Source organism: Anastrepha ludens, chromosome 3 (genome assembly GCF_028408465.1).
Source record: "Anastrepha ludens isolate Willacy chromosome 3, idAnaLude1.1, whole genome shotgun sequence".
Lineage (NCBI taxonomy): Eukaryota > Metazoa > Arthropoda > Insecta > Diptera > Tephritidae > Anastrepha > Anastrepha ludens.
Genome location: NC_071499.1, coordinates 99,176,379 through 99,195,795, shown reverse-complemented (window position 1 = coordinate 99,195,795; position 19,417 = coordinate 99,176,379). Strand labels below are relative to the sequence as shown.

The window sequence follows — 19,417 nt, the reverse complement described above, 5'->3', positions numbered from 1 at the left end:
CGCTTATGTTGATTTAACAGTTGCCGGATCTCCAAATTGAGATCCTTTATACGAGGATCCCCGGGATCGGCCTGGCGTAGACGGTCACGCTCGTTTGCCATAACGGCTGCTTCGGCTGGGAAATTGGGACGTAATTCCCGGATCCGTCCAGCAAGTATGAAGCGAGCCGCGGCGGCTGTAATCGCCTTGCGGAGTGCGCGTTCGCCTGCGCGCACATCGGTGGGAGTGGGTAGGGCTGCGAAGATGTTCTCAGTAAATTCCGCGAATCTGGTCCAATCAGCTTTGTTAAAGTTGATATATGACCGGTGATCCGCGGAAACAAAATCGGCGGGTCTCTCGATCGAGATGATAATGGGCAAGTGGTCTGATGCAAGCGATAGCATAGGTCGCCAGGTTATGCTATTTATCAGTCCAGCGCTAGCAATTGTTATGTCAGGCGAGCTGCTACAATTGCCCACTACCCTAGTGGAGGCGTCGTCGTTTACAGTGCTGAACGTCGAATCGTCTATCTGCTCTGCCAATAGCTGTCCCCTACGATCATTTGGCAGGCTTGAATGCCAAAGATCGTGATGCGCGTTAAAGTCACCTACTACCAATCGGTTTTCTCCCCTGATGAGCGCACCAATATCGGGGAGATATCCTGCCGGGCAGCAGGTGACAGGGGGTATATAAATATTGTAAATTTCGAGCTCGGCATCGCCTGACCGGACAGCTATACCTTGACGTTCTAAGGTGCTGTCCCTGCGGTCGATGCCTTCATCAATAAGACGATACTGCACTGAATGGTGTACTATGAACGCTAGGCCACCACCGTTGTCTCGCTCGCGGTCCTTTCGGTGCACGTTATAGCCGTCCCTGGTAATCAGGGGGGAGCTAGCGTGCAGTTTTGTCTCTTGGACCGCAGCTATCTTAATTCCGAACCGACTCATGAAGTCGACTATCTCGTCAATCTTACTCGTTAGTCCGTTGCAGTTCAGTTGCAAAAGCTTGAAGCTTCGCGGGAGGGTCGTCGTAATTCGGGGGGTGAGGGATGCGTGATGTTGTCTGCGTTGGTCCTGCTGTGCGTTCCGCAAAATGGGGAGTGGCCTGATGTTGTCGGGTGGCCGCGCCACGGTGGGCGGTTGCGGGTGCAGAGCTCTGCAGCAGGGGGCAACGTAGTCGCGTGTCCACTCACGGGTGGTGTGCAGGCCGGAGCACCTCCGAAAGTGACACCAGCCACTGCAAGAACTGCATTGGACAGTTGTCAGGTTCCGAGGTACTACGGTCTGGCACACGGAGCAGACTGTGCGGGGGACCAAGAGCTGCTGGTTTGTCCCCGCACTGGGGTAGGAGCAGGAGGGTTGTGGGTTGGAGAGGGAGTCGTGTTGCTCTTGGGGGCTCCTGGCCGTTGAGGTGTTGTTAGTGGCGGCAGTGTGATGTGCCGGCACTGAGGGCAGTGTCGCCGTAGAGGCGGTGACCGCCTGTGGGCGGGAGCAACACGTGGCCACATACCTTGTGGACCACTCCCTGTGAGTCTTAAGGCCTGAACAGGTCTTAAGATGGCACCACCCGTTGCACTGGTTACACCTAACCGAGGTGGAGTTCGGGTGGAGCCGTTTGTGGCAAATGCAGCAGTAAAATACTTCAGGTCCGGGGTTGGGTTCGACGCCAGCCCGGAAGAGAAGTATTTGGAGCAAACTGGCTGCAATGAGTTGCTCCTGTGACGAAAGGTTTAGGGTAAAATACGGTGCACTAGACAGGGCTAGTGTACTGGGGCGGCAGCCCTTGGTCGGGAATAAAAACCCGAGTCATTCCGGTAACGTAGAACCGGCTGCCATGGGAATGGGTAAGCCGATATCCTATGGGCTGCTTTTCCCTTTCTGTTCTATATTTATTGCTGAGGCCACCGCAATTTTCCACGCTGTTCTACATGCTTCTAAAAACTCTGGAAAGTATGTAATATGTACCGACAGCTTATCATGTTTTCAAGCTATAAAAAATTGCTATAACCAAACTACTGTCATCAATTCAATTAGAGAATATCTTATTTTATATCAAAAGAAAATTAAGCTAATGTGGGTTCCTAGCCATACTGGTATAACAGGAAATTTTTACGCAGACGAATTAGCAAAAGATGCATCTAACGCGCCCACATTAACACTCAACTTCTTTACAAAATCTGATATATATCGTCTCATCAATGAAAAGAGGCACTCGAAACTCTTCATCGATTGGATTTCTTATAATCATCATTATACAATAGTCAACTCAGCAAGGATCAAACCAGTATATCCTGCAACAATTCCAGCTAACTTTCTCACTCCATACATACGTCTCCGGATAAGACACACAATAGCTACGCATGCTCACCTCCTTGGTGGCATAAGAACCAATAACTGTCCATTTTGCAACGACACAGCAACTGTCCTCCACCTATTAGAATTTTGCCCAATGCTTCGATATAAAAGAGAATGTTACTCTAATACGGATCCTATTTCCCTCCTTTCCAGCCCAACTGAGGAAAACATAAAAACCATTATATAACTTTCTAAAAGATTGCGACCTATTGAGAAGAATTTAACACAAATCATTCATTCAACGGTCAGCTGATAACCTCTGATGCTAGCGCTGCATGTTTTTAGGTTGTACATATGTAAATTTACATTGTATAAGCTTATATAAATAAATAAATAAAATAAAATTTATATCGAATAGAGAATAATCTTATGATGTATTTATATATGAATTAACGTAGGCACGATACTATATCTTCGGTACAATTGTGCTGAAACAGTATCGTATAAATTTATGTATATCGATAATGACTATTTTGGGTTTCTTTGTGTGAGAAGTGAAATATTGCAAAAAATAAAATGTTTAAAACATTTCGATATATAATTCACGTTCGGCAAATATTTAATGTTCAAACTATGGCACGGGATGAAACTATCGGATTTAGACAGTTCTGCAATTCAGGTTTCGATATCAATAAGGAATATTTGGATATTATCGAGAAGAATATTCTGGTCAGAAAACATAGAAACAATGTGCCACTAATAAGATCCTTACTTTGTGAATTGCATAAATATCCCAGTAGAGATAGCGTCAAAAAACAAATTGTTACGGAAATACGAAAGCTTCCTAATAGTACACATAACCGATTAGTCAGCTATGGCGAAAAACCGCGCGAAATATATCAATTTCTTTCAAGTGCATCGAAAACTGACGAATTTTCCATTGTGTGTAAATTTTTTAATTTTTTAAGGACGGAACATTTAGGCCATTATACAGGCCACAAGAGCTACTATTTGATGGGAGATCTAGCTGCTTTGGAACAGAAGCTGATACGGTATACTGTTGCGTTCCTAAAGAAGATAGATTTTCGCCTCGTATGTGTACCTGACATTTTACCAAGTTTTATTATAAATGGTTGCGGTATGCAAACAGAAGGGAACCGCACTCAAGTATATAAAATTGATACGGAAGAGTGTTTGTCCGGCACCTCCGAAATGGCATTGGCAGGTTTATTTTCTGATAAAATTATTGACGAAAAAGAGTTGCCTTTGAAAGTGGCTGCTGTAAGTAGGTGTTACCGAGCAGAAACATCAGGACTAAACGAGGAAAAGGGAATATACAGGTGATATGTTTCACAATGTACGCGTTTACTTGTACATTTTTATTGAATAATTCCGCGATATATTAATATTTCTAGAGGCTAGTTATGCTTACACTTGGCCGTTTGCTTTTTTTTGTGAGAATTATTATTAATTTTCCAATGAAACGGAAGGAAATTTTGGTTTAGTGTTTAGTTTTGCTAAAATTTGGGCTAAACTTTCCATTACTACCACGATATATTTGGGCTAGGTATCCTTCTGGTCGACTGTTCAATTGTTTTTTGATAAATATTACGAATTTTCCAATGAAACTCACAGGAAATGTTGATTTATTGCTTATTTTGCTAAAACGAGCGGGAAAACTTTCCATTACTACCACGATATATTTGAAGGGCGGAAGAGGGGTAGGGGGCGCGTCACCACCCACCACGCCCATTAGAAAGAGCAAGGTCACACCATTATGACTGTGAAAGTCCCAACCCACTAGGTTTTTGTAACATGTATGTATGTATATTTGAAATCAAAATGACGCCGCACTCGAAAATTTGGACTCAAAATCGCGCTGTTTTATTCCAAATTTTCAGTATTTGTAAAAATATTAGTTTTTGTAACACATATGTACATTTGAAAGCAAAACGCCGCCGCAGTCGAAAATTTGGACTAAAAATCGCGCGATTTCTATTCCAAATTTACTGTATTTGTAAGAACATTTGTTTTTGTAACACATATATATTTTAAAGCATAAATCGCGCGATTTTTATTCCAAATTTTCTGTATTTGTAAAAATATTTTTTTTATTCAGTTGTTTATGCCAAATCATCATGGCAAGTTACACGATTGAACGGCACTTTATTATCAAAATGAGTGTTCATTAACGCAAACGGTTTTCAATTGGCGCGGGTCGATTTTGGCTCCCTGTGGCAGCCATTTTGTTTTGGTGACATCTGTCAAATCTGTTTATTATTCAGTTGTTTATGCCAAATCATCATGGCAAGTTACACGATTGAACAGCAGTTCAAATGATAAAACTTTATTATCAAAATGAGTGTTCATTAACGCAAACGTTTTTCAATTGGCGCGGGTCGATTTTGGCGCCCTGTGGCAGCCATTTTGTTTTGGTGACATCTGTCAAATCTCCGTTGGTGCTTTCTGACAAGGTGAAGTACCTAGGTCTAATCCTTGACAGTAAGCTAACGTGGAAGCCCAATATTGAAGAGAGAGTAAGGAAGGCAACAATCGCCTTGTATGGATGCAAGGGCGCAATTGGCAAAAGATGGGGACTCTCGCCTAGACATGAACCCAATCGAAAATTTATGGAGTCATGTAAAATCGAAGCTGGCCGATTATTCAAGGGCTGAGCTTTCCTTTTCTACCACGATATATTTGGTTATAATGTCTAAGTGCGTGGACCGAATTTAAAAATTATAACACGCAAATGTAGTCACTATATCAGCCTTTTGATTTATATTCTTTTTATAAATTAAGAATTAATAGCAATATTTAACGTTAAAAATGCATCTTTTTTTCATAAGCTTGAAAAAATGCCCTATTACAGAGGCTTATTTCACTTAAATACAAACACAAAAAAGTAACAAAATCACTTATAAAGATTCTTTATTACATTAACATTCGATTTAAAGCTATTTTTACTAAATAATAGTCCAAATTCTATTAAAATTCTATTATTACAAATGTTCTTCTAACCGTTTGTAATACCGTGCAGAATAAATTTGAGGAGCGAACTGTCAAACGAACGATGAGAGAGAGAAGAACAAAGCGAAATAAGAAAAACCCAGTCAACCAAAAGGGAACAATTCTTTCATTATTATTTTTATTATTTATAGGGGCGCTTTTTTTATTTCAAATATACATATATATTACAAAAACAAATATTTTTACAAATACTGAAAATTTGGAATAAAAATCGCGCGATTTTTAGTCCAAATTTTCGCCTGCGGCCCTTTTTTTGATTTCAAATATACATATCTATTACAAAAACAAATATTTTTACAAATACTGAAAATTTGGAATAAAAATCGCGCGATTTTTAGTCCAAATTTTCGCCTGCGGCGCTTTTCTGATTTCAAATATACATGTATATTACAAAAGCAAATATTTTTACAAAAAAAAACATTTTATAAATAGTGAAATAATGCAAAATCGAACATTTTTTGACCTAAATTTTCGCCATCGGCACTCATAACTTTTACGATAAAACAACGTTTTCATAAGTGCTATGAAATATAAAACCTAAGTTAAATGCTTGCTGGGTTGACGACTGCTGTATACTCTTCTCTTCAACTGTATTTCAGTACAAACTGCAAATGCGGTCGGAAAAAACCTAATTTTTAAACATCTCCTGGGAGTTCTATAGGGACACTAGGAGGTTGGGATTTTCACAGTTATAATGGTGTAACCTTGCTCTTTCTAATGGGCGTGGTGGGTGGTGCCACGCCCCCTCCCTCTCTGCCCCCCATTCAAATATATCGTGGTAGTAAAGGAAAGTTTTTCCTATTCAAGTCCGCCCAGTGGAGTTAATGAGCTGCGGGAGCGAACACGCGATATAGTGATGCTATTCCGACTGATTTGGTCTTGAGGTATACACGAAGTATGCCCAATCGTATCCACGAGCTGAAAAAGTCCGCAGGATAATGGACATCTTATTAATATTTATTTAATTTATTGGAAGAAATAAAAAAATGGTTGAGTGCGAAACCGTGAAGTTATTTTGCATTATTGCTTGCTACTAGTGTTGTTGTTGTTGCATTGACACCAAACCGGTTTGAGAGAGGGAGTGCATACATCCCAATAAAGTAATGCAAAAAAATATTTGATTTGTTAAAACATTCCAAAAAAAAAGGTGTTTAAATAGAAAATATTACATTTTGGTACAATTTTGCTCTTCAGTGTATGTACGTGTGTAGATGTGCTTATATTTATGTTTGTTTATGTACCTGAAACTAGTTTCACAGTTTTCCTTGCACAAATGGGGCTACATTTTTGTGTATAAATATCAATTCATGCTTTGTTTTGCCTGAAAACTAATTTTGATGTTTTGCTGTGAAGGTTGCGTCACTAAAATGGCTATATCTCCATAAATATTCGGAATTTCGAAAAATCGTTTGGGGACAATATTTTTGAAGAAAAATGAAATTCATTTTATTATATTAATAAAAAAACCCGTAAACTAAGTGAATCTCTACAATTCCACTTTCAAAATGGGCGCACATACAGCTAGTTTGTTGCTTTACGAGTGTGGCTTACAGTCAGATCTCAATGGAAGTCATTCCTTCACTCAAAAAATTTGTGCCTTGGAATACTTTTGAGAGAATAACTGAGCAACTCTTGCTAGTCAGAAGTGACAGGTCCTTGTGCAAAGTTTTTCTTCAGGAAACGTACTTGTTGCGTTCCTTTACAAATTTGTATTTGGTTTCCCGTTGCTTTCTCTTATGAGAGCAATATTATTATTTAACAGTTCCACAAGCTTTAGTTCGAAGTGTAAAGGGACAGACTAGGTAAAGAACAAATTCAACAAACCCAACGTTACTCCAAGAAACAATGCTATTAGGTTAGGTTAGGTTAACAATGCTATTGATTTTTTTTTTTTTTTGTGTTATTATGTATTCTACAACACAGTTACAAATGCCCTGTCAAATGAAATATAGTCTGTCTAATAGAAGCGTGACCTTCATCACCTAGAAACTATTTGACCAATTCGATTCTAACAAAGTGTATTGTATGGACTTTATATATTGCGTATAATAATATTCAATAAAATGTATAGTCACCACCTTCGAGTCATACTTTGTCTTAATTTCTGCGCACGTTGTATAAGATGTAAGAAGAATGTAAATTTGTTTACCTTTAAGTTTTTGGTTAACTACTGTTGCCCAAACATTTTTAATAGTTTTGGCATCACGACTGTAAAAGGCAATCCAACATTTCAATCTCATTTTGGTGTTTCCACTCTACACAAATTCGATGCGGGATCGCTGTATTCTTGTAAAATCCAAGGTTGGCTAGTTCGTCCGAACTTCTTCGCCGCTAACGGTAATATTGCTTTTTGGTAAATTTTATTAATCGAAATTGTATTAAAATTGGTGGTAAACACGGCAAAATCCTTTTTCGAAGAAGTTGGTTAAAGTTGTCGATTGGTTAAAGTTTTAATGTTTACGATTTCGCCCAAAACGAAGGTTCATCCGTGAATAATATGTTTGCCCAATTCCGTTCTGAATTTGCCTTAGCCCTTGCAATTATTAATATATATATGTTTTTAATGTGGTAATGAGGGCAGCGGTTTTTTCAATCTGTTCTGGAGTTTGAGATCTTCTTCTCGAAAACGTCCTTGACTCGTGTCTTTGGATGCATTAACACCACTTTTGCTCAAAACTGTATCAGCTTTACGCAACAATATGTTCGGCTTTGTCACAAACGGGGAAGTCGTCAACGTTTTTAACTTCGGTATACCGATGCACCCATTTCTTTATGAACCTCTTTACTTCTTCCATTATTTTGCTGCAAGGGACATTTTTGGACCTTTGGGGTGCGTACCATAGTCTGTGTGTATACATACCCTGTTTCAAATCGATTTTTCATATGTGGAAGTCTTTTTGTTTTTTTGTAAAAACAATTTGCGTTTCCTAAATTTTTCACAAAACTAAAAACTTGCACAACGCGTATTGCGAATAAAGTTCTACCTATTAGCAGTATTTACATTTTTTATAACGCAGCTTTATGTTTGAATTTTGCTGGTCTCGCTTCTATTAGACTATTAGATGATCTATTCTTAATAGATTCGTCTGACGGCACTGCACTGTAAAAACATTCCTTACCAATTTATCACTCGCTATTTTTGAGTGGAAGAACAACATATTCGAGACTCAAATTGCCATTGGAATTACATTTATTGGAGGCCCCAACCTTAAGCATTCCGAAAGTTTCTGGCTTGTCTAAGGTTCTAAAAGTTTATAAGTTAATTGTGTGAGGCGAATGCACCATTGCTAAGAATAAATCACTTGAACCGCTTAACCGACGTTAATGTAATTCAAGATCGAATCACAGGCAATCCTGTTACATACTTACATACATAATTCATAGTACAACAAAAACCATATAAAGCAAAGTTTTGAACTTTGTATAAAATTCGGAACATTTGCATTAAAATTTCAAAAATTTTACATTTTACGGCGACAATATAGTTTTCCTGGCAACGGATTTTTTGTTTAGTTCGGCCTCGATATGGAAATAGTTGTTCGTCAATAGTAATATTTTCATGCGGATAATAATTATTCACGTGTTCGACCGTTATCAAAACGAATATATCGTGTCAAAACTTTGAATCCGCAATGGGACATCCAGCTCGAAAAATGGGCAAAGCTTCCAAACGCCAAAAAACTTCCGCTTTCTGCATATTATTGTGTGTTACACCTATAGCCAAAGAATACCAATGCATCAAGCTCAGTGCTAGTCAAATGAATTCAGACTCTTTTATTACATCTGAATGAGTGGCTTCTTGAATGGCTTCACTTGCATTTCGATTTGTTTCCGAAATTATAATGAGTGAAATATTGGGTTTAAAAAATTTCTTGAATACCTCAATAAGAACGGAATTTTAATGCCTTGCCCCGAAGCAAAGTTCTATAATATTGTGTTGTCGAATACGAATAGCCGCATCTTTCTTCTACTTTGTTCCATCTTTGCCGTGGAAAAACTGATGGTCAGCACTTGGTTCTGGCGCAGCCGTCGACTCATTCAATAAATCGACTTAATTTCTTCTGTCAGGTATTAGCGTGTACACCCTTTTTGTGTGTTTCGCCGAACTCCTCCTCCTATTTTTGGTGTGCGTCTTGATATTGCTCCACAAATGGAGTCACCTATAGTTTTTAAAATGACACCGAACGGTAGATATTTCTTATGTGCAGGTTTCCCATGGTAGAAATACACTCGGAGGTTTGCTATTGCCTACCGATGGGCGACCGCTATTATTTTTTATTTATTTTGGTGTTTCACGGAGATTCGAACCAACTTACTCCGAATTCCGAATGGTAGTCACGCACGAACCCATTCCGCTACGGCGGTCGGTCTTAACTCCTTTTTCACAGAAATGAAGAGATGTAACGCCTTTAAAAGATACGCACCATCAAAACATTACGGAGGAATGATGTTGGCCACGCTAAACACTTGGAACAACATGATTTGCCTTATTAGAAGTTTTTGCATAGATTTTGTGGTTTTGATTTTTAAAAACTTCATCAACAGTGAAAGTTTTCTCATCTGTGAAAGGAAGCTGCTTGCGTCTGTCGAGTCTAATTGTCTTCAAGCACGTTCTCAAAAGATGACCAGTTGAGCGACGGAAGGATTTCATGTGGAGATCATCTCTAATTAGTTTTGACATGGATCCGTCGATACATTCATTTCCCTGGATATGATTTTCTGCTTTCTGAGGGATTTCTGCGCATTCTTTCTCGAACGGCTTTATAGCCACACTGGTTCGAACCACGCGAGGACGACCACTTCTTTTTCTGTCTGTCACTTCGTGCGGTAAACAAAAATTCTCGAAATACAGAGTTTTTCAGCAATTCGTAAATCGTACTTGCACTTTTATCACAATTATGTAATAAAGGGTGGTTACGTTTCTAGGTCCGGTGTTGATTTTGAATAAAATACAATTTTTTAGGATAATATTGGTATGGCTCAATTACGTATGGAACAAAATATCGGCCAAATGGCCGCCGAGGCCTCGGCGGCCCACCTCCATCCGATGGTCCAAATTTTCGATGACGCTGAGGCATAATTGGGTTCTATGCCGTTAATGTGCCGAATTATCTCATCTCTTGAATTGTTGCTGGATTATCGACGTACACCTTTTCTTTCAAATAACCTCAAAGAAAAAAGTCCAACGGTGTCAAATCACATGATCTTGGCGGCCAATTGACATCGCCGCGACGTGAGATTATTCGGCCATCAAAAAAGTCCAACGGTGTCAAATCACATGATCTTGGCGGCCAATTGACATCGCCGCGACGTGAGATTATTCGGCCATCAAATTTTTCGCGCAAAGGGCCATTGTTTCGTTAGCTGTATGACAAGTGGCACCGTCCTGTTGAAACCACATATCATCCACATCCATATCCTTCAATTCGGGCCATAAAAAGTTCGTTATCATCTCACGTTCGCTATTCACAGTAACTGCCTGACCGGCCTCTTTTTGGAAAAAATACGGCCCAATGATGCCGCCGGCCCATAAACCACACCAAACAGTCACTCTTTGTGGGTGCATTGGTTTTTCGGCAATCACTCTTGGATTATCATTCGCCCAAATGCGGCAATTCTGCTTATTGACTAAATCACTGAGGTGAAAATGTGCCTCATCACTGAAGATGATTTTCTTCGATATGCATTTTGATTTGAACGCCCGTTTTCATAATAGGCCTGGATAACTTTAACGCGTTGCTCGATTGTGTATCTTTCCATGGTTCAAATTGAATTAGTTTAAAATTGAAAAATGTCAAATGAAATGCAGAAAAAAACATGACGTTTAGGTTCATATTCAACATCGGCCCTTGAAATTTAAGCACCCTTTACAATTACTCCAATGTGATTTTCCTTAGCTTCATACTCCATTGTTATCAAGCCAAATTTGCCAAGAAACTGAGTATAATTTATGAGTAGACAATGCATACGAACAAAAGCAAATATAACGGACTTTTCTCAGCGAAATTGTTCTCGCGTATGCTTTGTATAGTGTGTCACAGAATTTATGGCAATACTAAGTTTATGTGCAGGTAACCTAAATGACCATTAAAGAGCAGGTAGAAAAGTCGAAATTTGTATTTGTATTGTCCAGCCAGACCCGAGGTGTCCAACTGAAGGTGTAACTGTTTAAATTCTTTTTTTTCGTCTTGTTCGAGGATCGTTTTTAAAAGGTTATGCCCATAAATCGAAAGAAAATTAAAATTTAGGAAGCTACCTGGAAGCTCAAGTCGTTAGGTATAATAGAAATACATATGTTAAATTTACGTCCAAAGTCGAAAAAGTGAAAAAAATAAAAATAAAACTAATTTATACTTTTAATTTCAATATTTTATTATTTTGGATTAGGGCATATTACTTTGTATTCCGTTTTTTTAGCAGAACACTTTGCTGGCGCCTTCTATTTGTTCTTCTAAACAAAATTAGTTATTTGAACGTGATAAAACAACAACGAAAATTGAAATACGTCATATGTTGCGTTGTCTCAGATTTGTCTTAAACACCGGAAACATAACGGTATACTATGGTTTATGCTATATATTTTTGGCTGCTGCTCCAAGTAAAGTTGATGAGCCAGTTAGCACAAATGATTCGTGCTGTTCAATCAATCAATAAGAGAACGTCTTTGCATTACAGGGTCCGGTATTCGAAGTGTAACCAACTTCAGACTGTTCGCGTAGTTGATGATCAGCTGTCTTCTAGTTGGCTAAATGACAGTCCAGAGTATTGTTTAGAAGCGCGCGGAGTTAACGCGAAAAAATAAAATGGTTTTTTGTTTATCGCATCACTATTCGTTACAATGATACTGGTAACATCGCGAAACGTCATGGAGGTGGTCATCAAAAGACTGCAACGTCACGTGAAATGGTTCAAAAAGTGAAGAAGCGACTTGAGAGAAATCCCCGACGAAGTGCCAATCAAATGGCGAGAGAACTGAAAATATCTGACAGTGGCATCCGCCACATACTGAAAAATTTACTCAATGTCAAGTCCTACAAGATCCAAAATGCGCTTGTTCTGATCTCACACCAAAGCAGCAACAAATCAGATTTGAGAGATCGAAGTAGTTGCTTCGTTTGACCGAAAGCGGTCAATTTCCGAACATTGTGTTTTCTGACGAGAAAATTTTTCAAATTGAGCAATTCGTAAACTCCCAAAACGATAGGGTTTATTTGACCGACCGTTCATACGAGAATTTGAGTCGTCGATTGGCCACCAGGAGGCAGCATCCGCCACAGGTAATGGTTTGAGTCGCTGTAACCGCATGGGCGCTTTCCAATCGTTTTCATCGAGCCTGGGTTCAAGGTAAATGCGAAATATTAACGGGAAAGTATTCTGGAGGTTGCTTTGAAGGCGTAGACCGACAAACATTTCGGTGGCAGACAATGGACGTTTCAACAGGACTCGGGACCGTCTCCACGCAATGGCTCTCAAATTCACAAGACACGAATCCGATGGATAATTGTGTTTGGGCCATTTTGGAGAGTAAGGTCCGAACTAAAAGATTCACCAGTCTCGAGGCGCTGAAAAAATCCATTGTCCGCAAGTGGGCCAAAATACCTCCAAGTCACATTCGGGCAGCTTGCGTTTCGTTTCTGGACTGTGTCAAGGCAAAAGGTGATCATATTGAACAAAAGTAAATTGATTCTTAATTTTGTATAATATTATTTTCACACATTTTTTACTTTGAATTGAATGAAAGTAATTTTCCAAACTAAATTTATGGGTTTTTAATTGGTTACACTTGGAGTGCTTGACCCTGTAATGCTGGGTTATCGTGCGATATAATACAATTGGTTTATTATAATTACCATAAACCAAAACTAAAAAGGAAAACAAATGGCTGAAATGTTTTCTATTAAAGTAAGGATATTGGACAACATTATAAATTGTAAAACGAAAATTGGTTATGGTTAAGATGTTATCGGTGAAACTGAAGCCTATTTTGAGGCAAAAGATAAATCGTTCTAAAATGTTAGAGTGTTAAATAAATGGTTTTTAAAAATGCTTTATAATTACAAATATTCTTAAGTTGTAATCATTTGTAAGCTAACTATTTTTAAGACTTGGTATACAGGTTTTTGATGTTGCATAGCGGATTCAAAAACATTAATACAGTAACTAATATTATACAATTTTATTAGTAAGCAACTATTATATGTATTGCACGAATGTAATATTAATTGATTTTAATAGGAGGACCTATTCTTAGTATTTTGAGTAGTCCCGAACACTTTGCTGGCGAAGTTTCGAAATATTTTCATTGTTGAAAGTGTGGGAACATATATAGTAATTGTTGTTTAATGATATATAAAATGATAACTTTTAGTGCAAGAGACAGTTTAGGAATTGTCATAACTTTTGATGGCTGAGCAGAATGTGGTTGGAGCTCTAGCTATATCCATGATTCCTATAAGAATTTATACTTTACAATAATAATGTAAGCAACGAAATATGAAAACAAATCACATATTTTTGATATAAGTGATCACGGCGAATTAATCAAGTCTTTTATAGATACGCATTGGTTTAGTCCTTATACTATGATATTATCATGTTTATTGATTAGGCTTTTAATATATGCATATTTTTTGATATTGGACAAAATTATTTATTTTATTGGTATTTTAAATTTATTCATTTTAAGGGTACATCAATTCAATAAAGTGGAGATGTTTGCAGTATGTTCAGAAAATGCATCAGAGTATATGCTGGAAAGTTTCAGGGAAACTGAAGTTTCCTTATTTAAGCAGTTTAACTTAAATTTTAGAGTACTGGATATGCCTCCTACAGAATTAGGCGCATCTGCATTCCAAAAATATGACATTGAGGCATGGTTGCCTGGAAGGCAAATGTGGGGTGAAATATCAAGCTGCAGCAACTGCACTGACTATCAAGCAAAACGCCTTAATATTAGATATCGTACGAAAAGTGGAGAACTAAAATATGCCCACACAGTAAATGGAACTGCAGCTGCAATACCGAGATTACTTATAGCTTTGATTGAGTCCAATAAGGTAGTATGTACATTTACTTTGTTTTTTCCCCCCAATAAACTCTTAATTTTCATTCAAGGTTGAGAATGGTGCCATTTTCCTACCTAGAGAATTTGGAATAGCCTTGAACGCTAATTTATTAAAACGAAATAAAATAATACCTGCAATTAAACTCATCAAGCATTTTAAAGTATAGATATTATAAAATGAATGAATTAATAAAAAAATATAAAAAATTGAAGCCCCAAGTACACGTCGGAATCAAGACAGTCGAACAAAACTCTCGCCTCTTTTATGAATAAAGGGAAATTTGAAGGAAAACTTACTACCTAGCAGATGTTGGTGGAATTACAACAATAAAAAATGTGTAATTTTGTCCGAAGAAAGCGGAAAGCTAAGAAAAAGCGATTCCACCTTATTTTTCATACATCTGACGCAAAAAGGACACGAAGTAATTCTAAGTCTCACAGAATGCATACCTCTCGGATAGTGCTCCGTGAGGACAGCCACGAAGTTTGAGAGCTTAGGTTTTGTTATCCTCAGAATATCACGTGGCCAGAAGTATTTCGCGACCTTACAAGTTTATGCACTTGCCCATCGTTCCAAGAGTATAGCGCAGATTGTCAAGGGGATTCCGATTCTCTCCTTTCGCGCGGAGACTACCTTACGCGTCCCGCGTCTAGCCGATTTCCTGCAATGCCGCTATGAAAAAATACCCAGATTAGCCTTATGTCAAAGCATTCGGATGCAAACCAAAGTGAAACCAGCCCCTTGGCTTCGGAATAAATATTTATTTTCTCAACAGTTATTACTCAAGTGAGTAGCCAATCAGATGCTTTTTGGATTGCGGCTACCTCTGCATGGATTACACACTGCAGTGAATCAGTAATCGAAACTTGAGTGTGATGGGGAGCTCCGCGCAGAATATTCTTCCACCAACGCTACCGTCCAACTTCGAGCTATCCGTGAACATGTTCACCGAGCCCTGTCCCCAAGTGTTTATTTATTTATTTATTCTAAAATCCATAAACAATTGTTCCTACTAACTACAGGGTCTGCCATCTTTTATATCAGTACGTAAACGCTGAATAACTTTGTCATTTACCAACCGATCGACTTCAACATACATGTTTTTAATACGTCAATTCAGTACAATTTCAACCATGGATTGCTTTAAACCGAAACAATCGAAATCGATACTATAAAACCCGAAATGCCTGACAAGGTGATGACAAACGCAGAAAAAAGATCGCAGTTTGTGATTGCTAATAAAGATGGCCACTTGATTGATATTGTATTCAAAAAATAGTTTTAATAAATTGTAAATAACCAAACCAAATAAAAATACCTCACTTATACAAAGTTATTCATTGTTTTCATACCGACATAAAAGATGGCGCACCCTGTACTTATAATAAAAGTTAATTTAACAAAAAGAAAACAACTAAATTAGAGTATAATTCAATTATTCTTACTCGCTAAATATTACCAAAATATCGTTACAATAAACGCTTTAATTAGCAGAAAAGCATAGCTTATATAAAGTAAAATCAAATTCAATAGTATTTGGGCTAACCCGCCCAATGTTCCGCTTGGACTAAGTAAGGATATACACTGGGATGAACCCAAAGTTTCTAAAGATAGTCGAGTGTCTGTAAGTGAGGTTGAGCCTGAAACTCGAACCTCTCAACCTGATTGCAGTACGTGCAGTGGCAGTTTTGCCCGCGATGTCTAAAGGTACCACATTTAACATTACATTAAGCGCTAAAGTGAAGGATTCACCGACAAATCTCAGTCCGCTGCTCATGGAGCAACTACGTTCAGATATCTTTGCATCAAATAGTACAGGCTATCTATGAACTTTCCTGTCCAATCACCCTGCAGCCTCTTCTCACCAGGTGCTCCGAAAAGTTATTGATAACGATAACCCAGAAAAATCTGAGAAGACCGCCTTGCGGAGTACCCCTACTCGCCTGCCGGCGAAGAGTAATTGCCTCCGAGAGGACGTTATTAAAAGCCTCTTCAATGTCGAGGAAGGCACCCACCGCAAGCTCTTTCTGATACAGGGACCTCAATATATTTAACAATTGCATGCAGGGCAGATTCCACTGATTTACATTTGCAGTAAACATATTGGGTATGCGACAAAGACTTCCGAGGAATTTCGCTTCTTATGTGCAGGTCAATCAGTCTCTCAAGGGTTTTAAGCAAATCGGATGAAAGGCTGATTGGACTGAAATACTTAGGGGAGACATGTGAGCTCCTGCCTGCCTTGAGTATGAGAACAACACTCACAACAACACAACGTCATGATACCTTCGCAGATTTCTGCAGTTGGGAAGGTATGCTGCCTTCACGGCCAAGCGATTTGAAGAGCCTAAAGGAGTCGATGACCTAAGCCAAGCGGCGCATATCCAGCAACCCCCCAAAGCTCCGAATACAGATTCGTGTGCTTCTCAGGCCGGTGTAGATGCTGGGTTCGTCGGGAAATGGTTCATCACCGAACGTCCTGCTTCATTTCCACTTCCGGAGAAGCTTCCCCAATAGTCCCTCTTGGCCTTCCTAATTTCGGACTTAGAGATTCCCAGCCTTACTTTATACAGTTCCCATCCTAAAGGTTCCTGCTCGAAGGCCTAAACTAAGAAATCTCTGTTGTCCACCAAGGCTTTTTTTTTTCTAGGGAGCGTTTAAAGCGGGCAGGAGCGTTCAGTTTGGAAGAAGCCAGAGTGGGGTCAAGCACTTTTTCCTTGGTTCTTCTTCTTCTTAATTGGCGCGATAACCGCTTACGCGATTTTGGACGAGTTTAACAAAGCGCAACAGTTGCACCAAGTGAAGCCAACTCCTTCTCTTCCTCTGCTACCACCAGCTAGTACCGCATCGAATACTTTCAGAAACGGAGAGTTTGTATCCATTCGGACGACATGACTCAGCCAACGTAGCCACCGGATCTTTATTCGCTGAGCTATGTCTATGTCGTCGTAAAGCTCATACAGATCAGCGTTCCATCACCTGCAATATTCGCCGTTGCCAACGTGCAAAGGTCCAAAAATCTTACGCTGAATCTTTCTCTCAAACACTCCAAGCCTCGCTTCATGGGATGTTTTTATCGTCCAGAAGCGCCATACCAATATCTTAAAAAAAAGTGACTTGTGACTTTTTTCTTTGGGGCCACGAGAAAGAGAAGGTCTACGCCAACAGCACAGGGTCGATTCAAGACCTCAAAGATGGAATTCGTGAGGCTATCGAGGACATAGGGCAGCCACTTTGCAATTCGGTTATGGAAAATTTCATGAAAAGGATATTGTCCTGAAAGCGTGGTCGTTGTGGTCAATTGCCTGATGTTATTTTCCCCTATTAACGGCATACCTTCCTCTTTGAGGAAAATAAACATCCGATCATTTATGTATATTAAAAAATAGCATTTTTCTTTGAATATTAAAATAACACCTCTTATTGGAAACCCCTTTATATTAGGTTGGGGAATAAGTTCATAGCGTTTTTATATTTTCTTTTATTTTACAACGATTTGTTTGTTGTTTGTCAACGGTTAAGTATTCATTCGATAGAACTCTCGTCTACAAAACTATGTTAATTGTATTTATTGAGTTATTTAATTTTTTATTATTATATTGCGGCGAACGAAATGGGAAGATAAATCAGAAAGATGTTGATCGCGCGGACACCTTTAACATTTAGCTGGTCGTTAATGTTTAGCCCTTATCAATAATAATTAACGATCAAATTAAGACAGATTAAAGCTAGCAATAATTGATAGAAAACGTTTTTTTCTTATGGCGGTATATATTATATATAATACAGTTGAAATTTCCGGCCGCCGTAGCCGAATGGGTTGATGCGTGATTACCATTCGGAATTCACAGAGAGATCGGTGGTTCGAATCTCGGTGAAAGCAAAATTAACAAAAACATTTTTCTAATAGTGGTCGCCCCTCGGCAGGCAATGGCAAACCTCCGAGTGTATTTCTGCCATGAAAAAGCTCCTCATAAGAATATCTGCCGTTCGGAATCGGTTTGAAACTGTAGGTCCCTCCATTTGTGGAACATCAACACGCACACCACAAATAGGAGGAGGAGCTCGGCCAAGCACCTAACAAGTGTACGCGCCAATTATTTATTTATTTTAGTTGAAATTTCCATACTTCTTTACAAATATAACGTTCTATTCTAAATAACTTCTGCAGATTATCAACAGCATGCGATATCCAGAAGAAATTAAATTAAGAAATTATTGCGATAATAGCTCGAATACGCAAAACAAAAGCGAAACAATTGAAACGCGATAGATTGAGCTGCTCTTTTTTGGGTTTCTGGTTTACTTTCTTGAAGTAGTTCGCATTAGAAGTAATTAGCTGACTTTGGCAATCTAACGATAAAAACAAACTACATTTTTTTTTCGTAATATCGCACTATAAGCAGAGAATGTTAATGCAATGAGAAGGTGCAAATGTTACTGTAAGCTTTTTTTAGTACAATTGAGATTTGAAAGATTTGTAATAAGGTCATTTAGCACACCGAGTTTATAGACACCTCACTGAGTTTTGCCCACACAAAAATTAGAAACACCACACATTTTTCACCTCAACACACAACACATTTCTCACCTCGACATTAAACCAATTAAATTTTTACTATTTTCGTATTTTTGAAATAATAAGCGAATACGTAAAATTTATTACATAATTTTTTTTTTCAATTACATTAAAAAAAGCACGATTTAAAAATAAAAATTTATAAAAAAAAGTTTGCGCCGGGAATTGAACTCGAGTCGAACATGTGGCGAGGAAAAATAGGTGGTGCGTTTATTTCTTCGACTGCTTATTTTTTTACCATTTTGTTACTTTTGAAATGATAAGCGGATTCATAAAATGTATTACAAATTTTTTTACGATTACATTAAAAAAAAAAAAATTTAAAAACGAAAAAAAAAATTTGTGCCTCACGTGGGGAGGATAAATACGCAGAGCGTTTATTTCTGCGCCTGCGTTGTGAACAAAAGGTTTTGTGCATGCGCGCGACGCGAATAAATTTTAATAAAGTTCTGAAAGTAATTCATGAA

At 38.5% G+C, this 19,417-nt stretch overlaps 1 protein-coding gene across 1 annotated transcript; it reads left to right on the top strand.

Moving 5' to 3' along the window:
- Positions 1-2,788: 2,788 nt before the first annotated feature.
- Positions 2,789-14,620, top strand: LOC128858583 (serine--tRNA ligase, mitochondrial). Its single transcript, XM_054094975.1, has 3 exons — positions 2,789-3,616; positions 13,993-14,362; positions 14,421-14,620. Exons 1-3 carry the CDS (start codon positions 2,853-2,855, stop codon positions 14,535-14,537), a joined length of 1,251 nt encoding a protein of 416 aa, XP_053950950.1. The 5' UTR covers positions 2,789-2,852; the 3' UTR covers positions 14,538-14,620.
- The last annotated feature ends 4,797 nt before the right edge of the window (positions 14,621-19,417 follow it).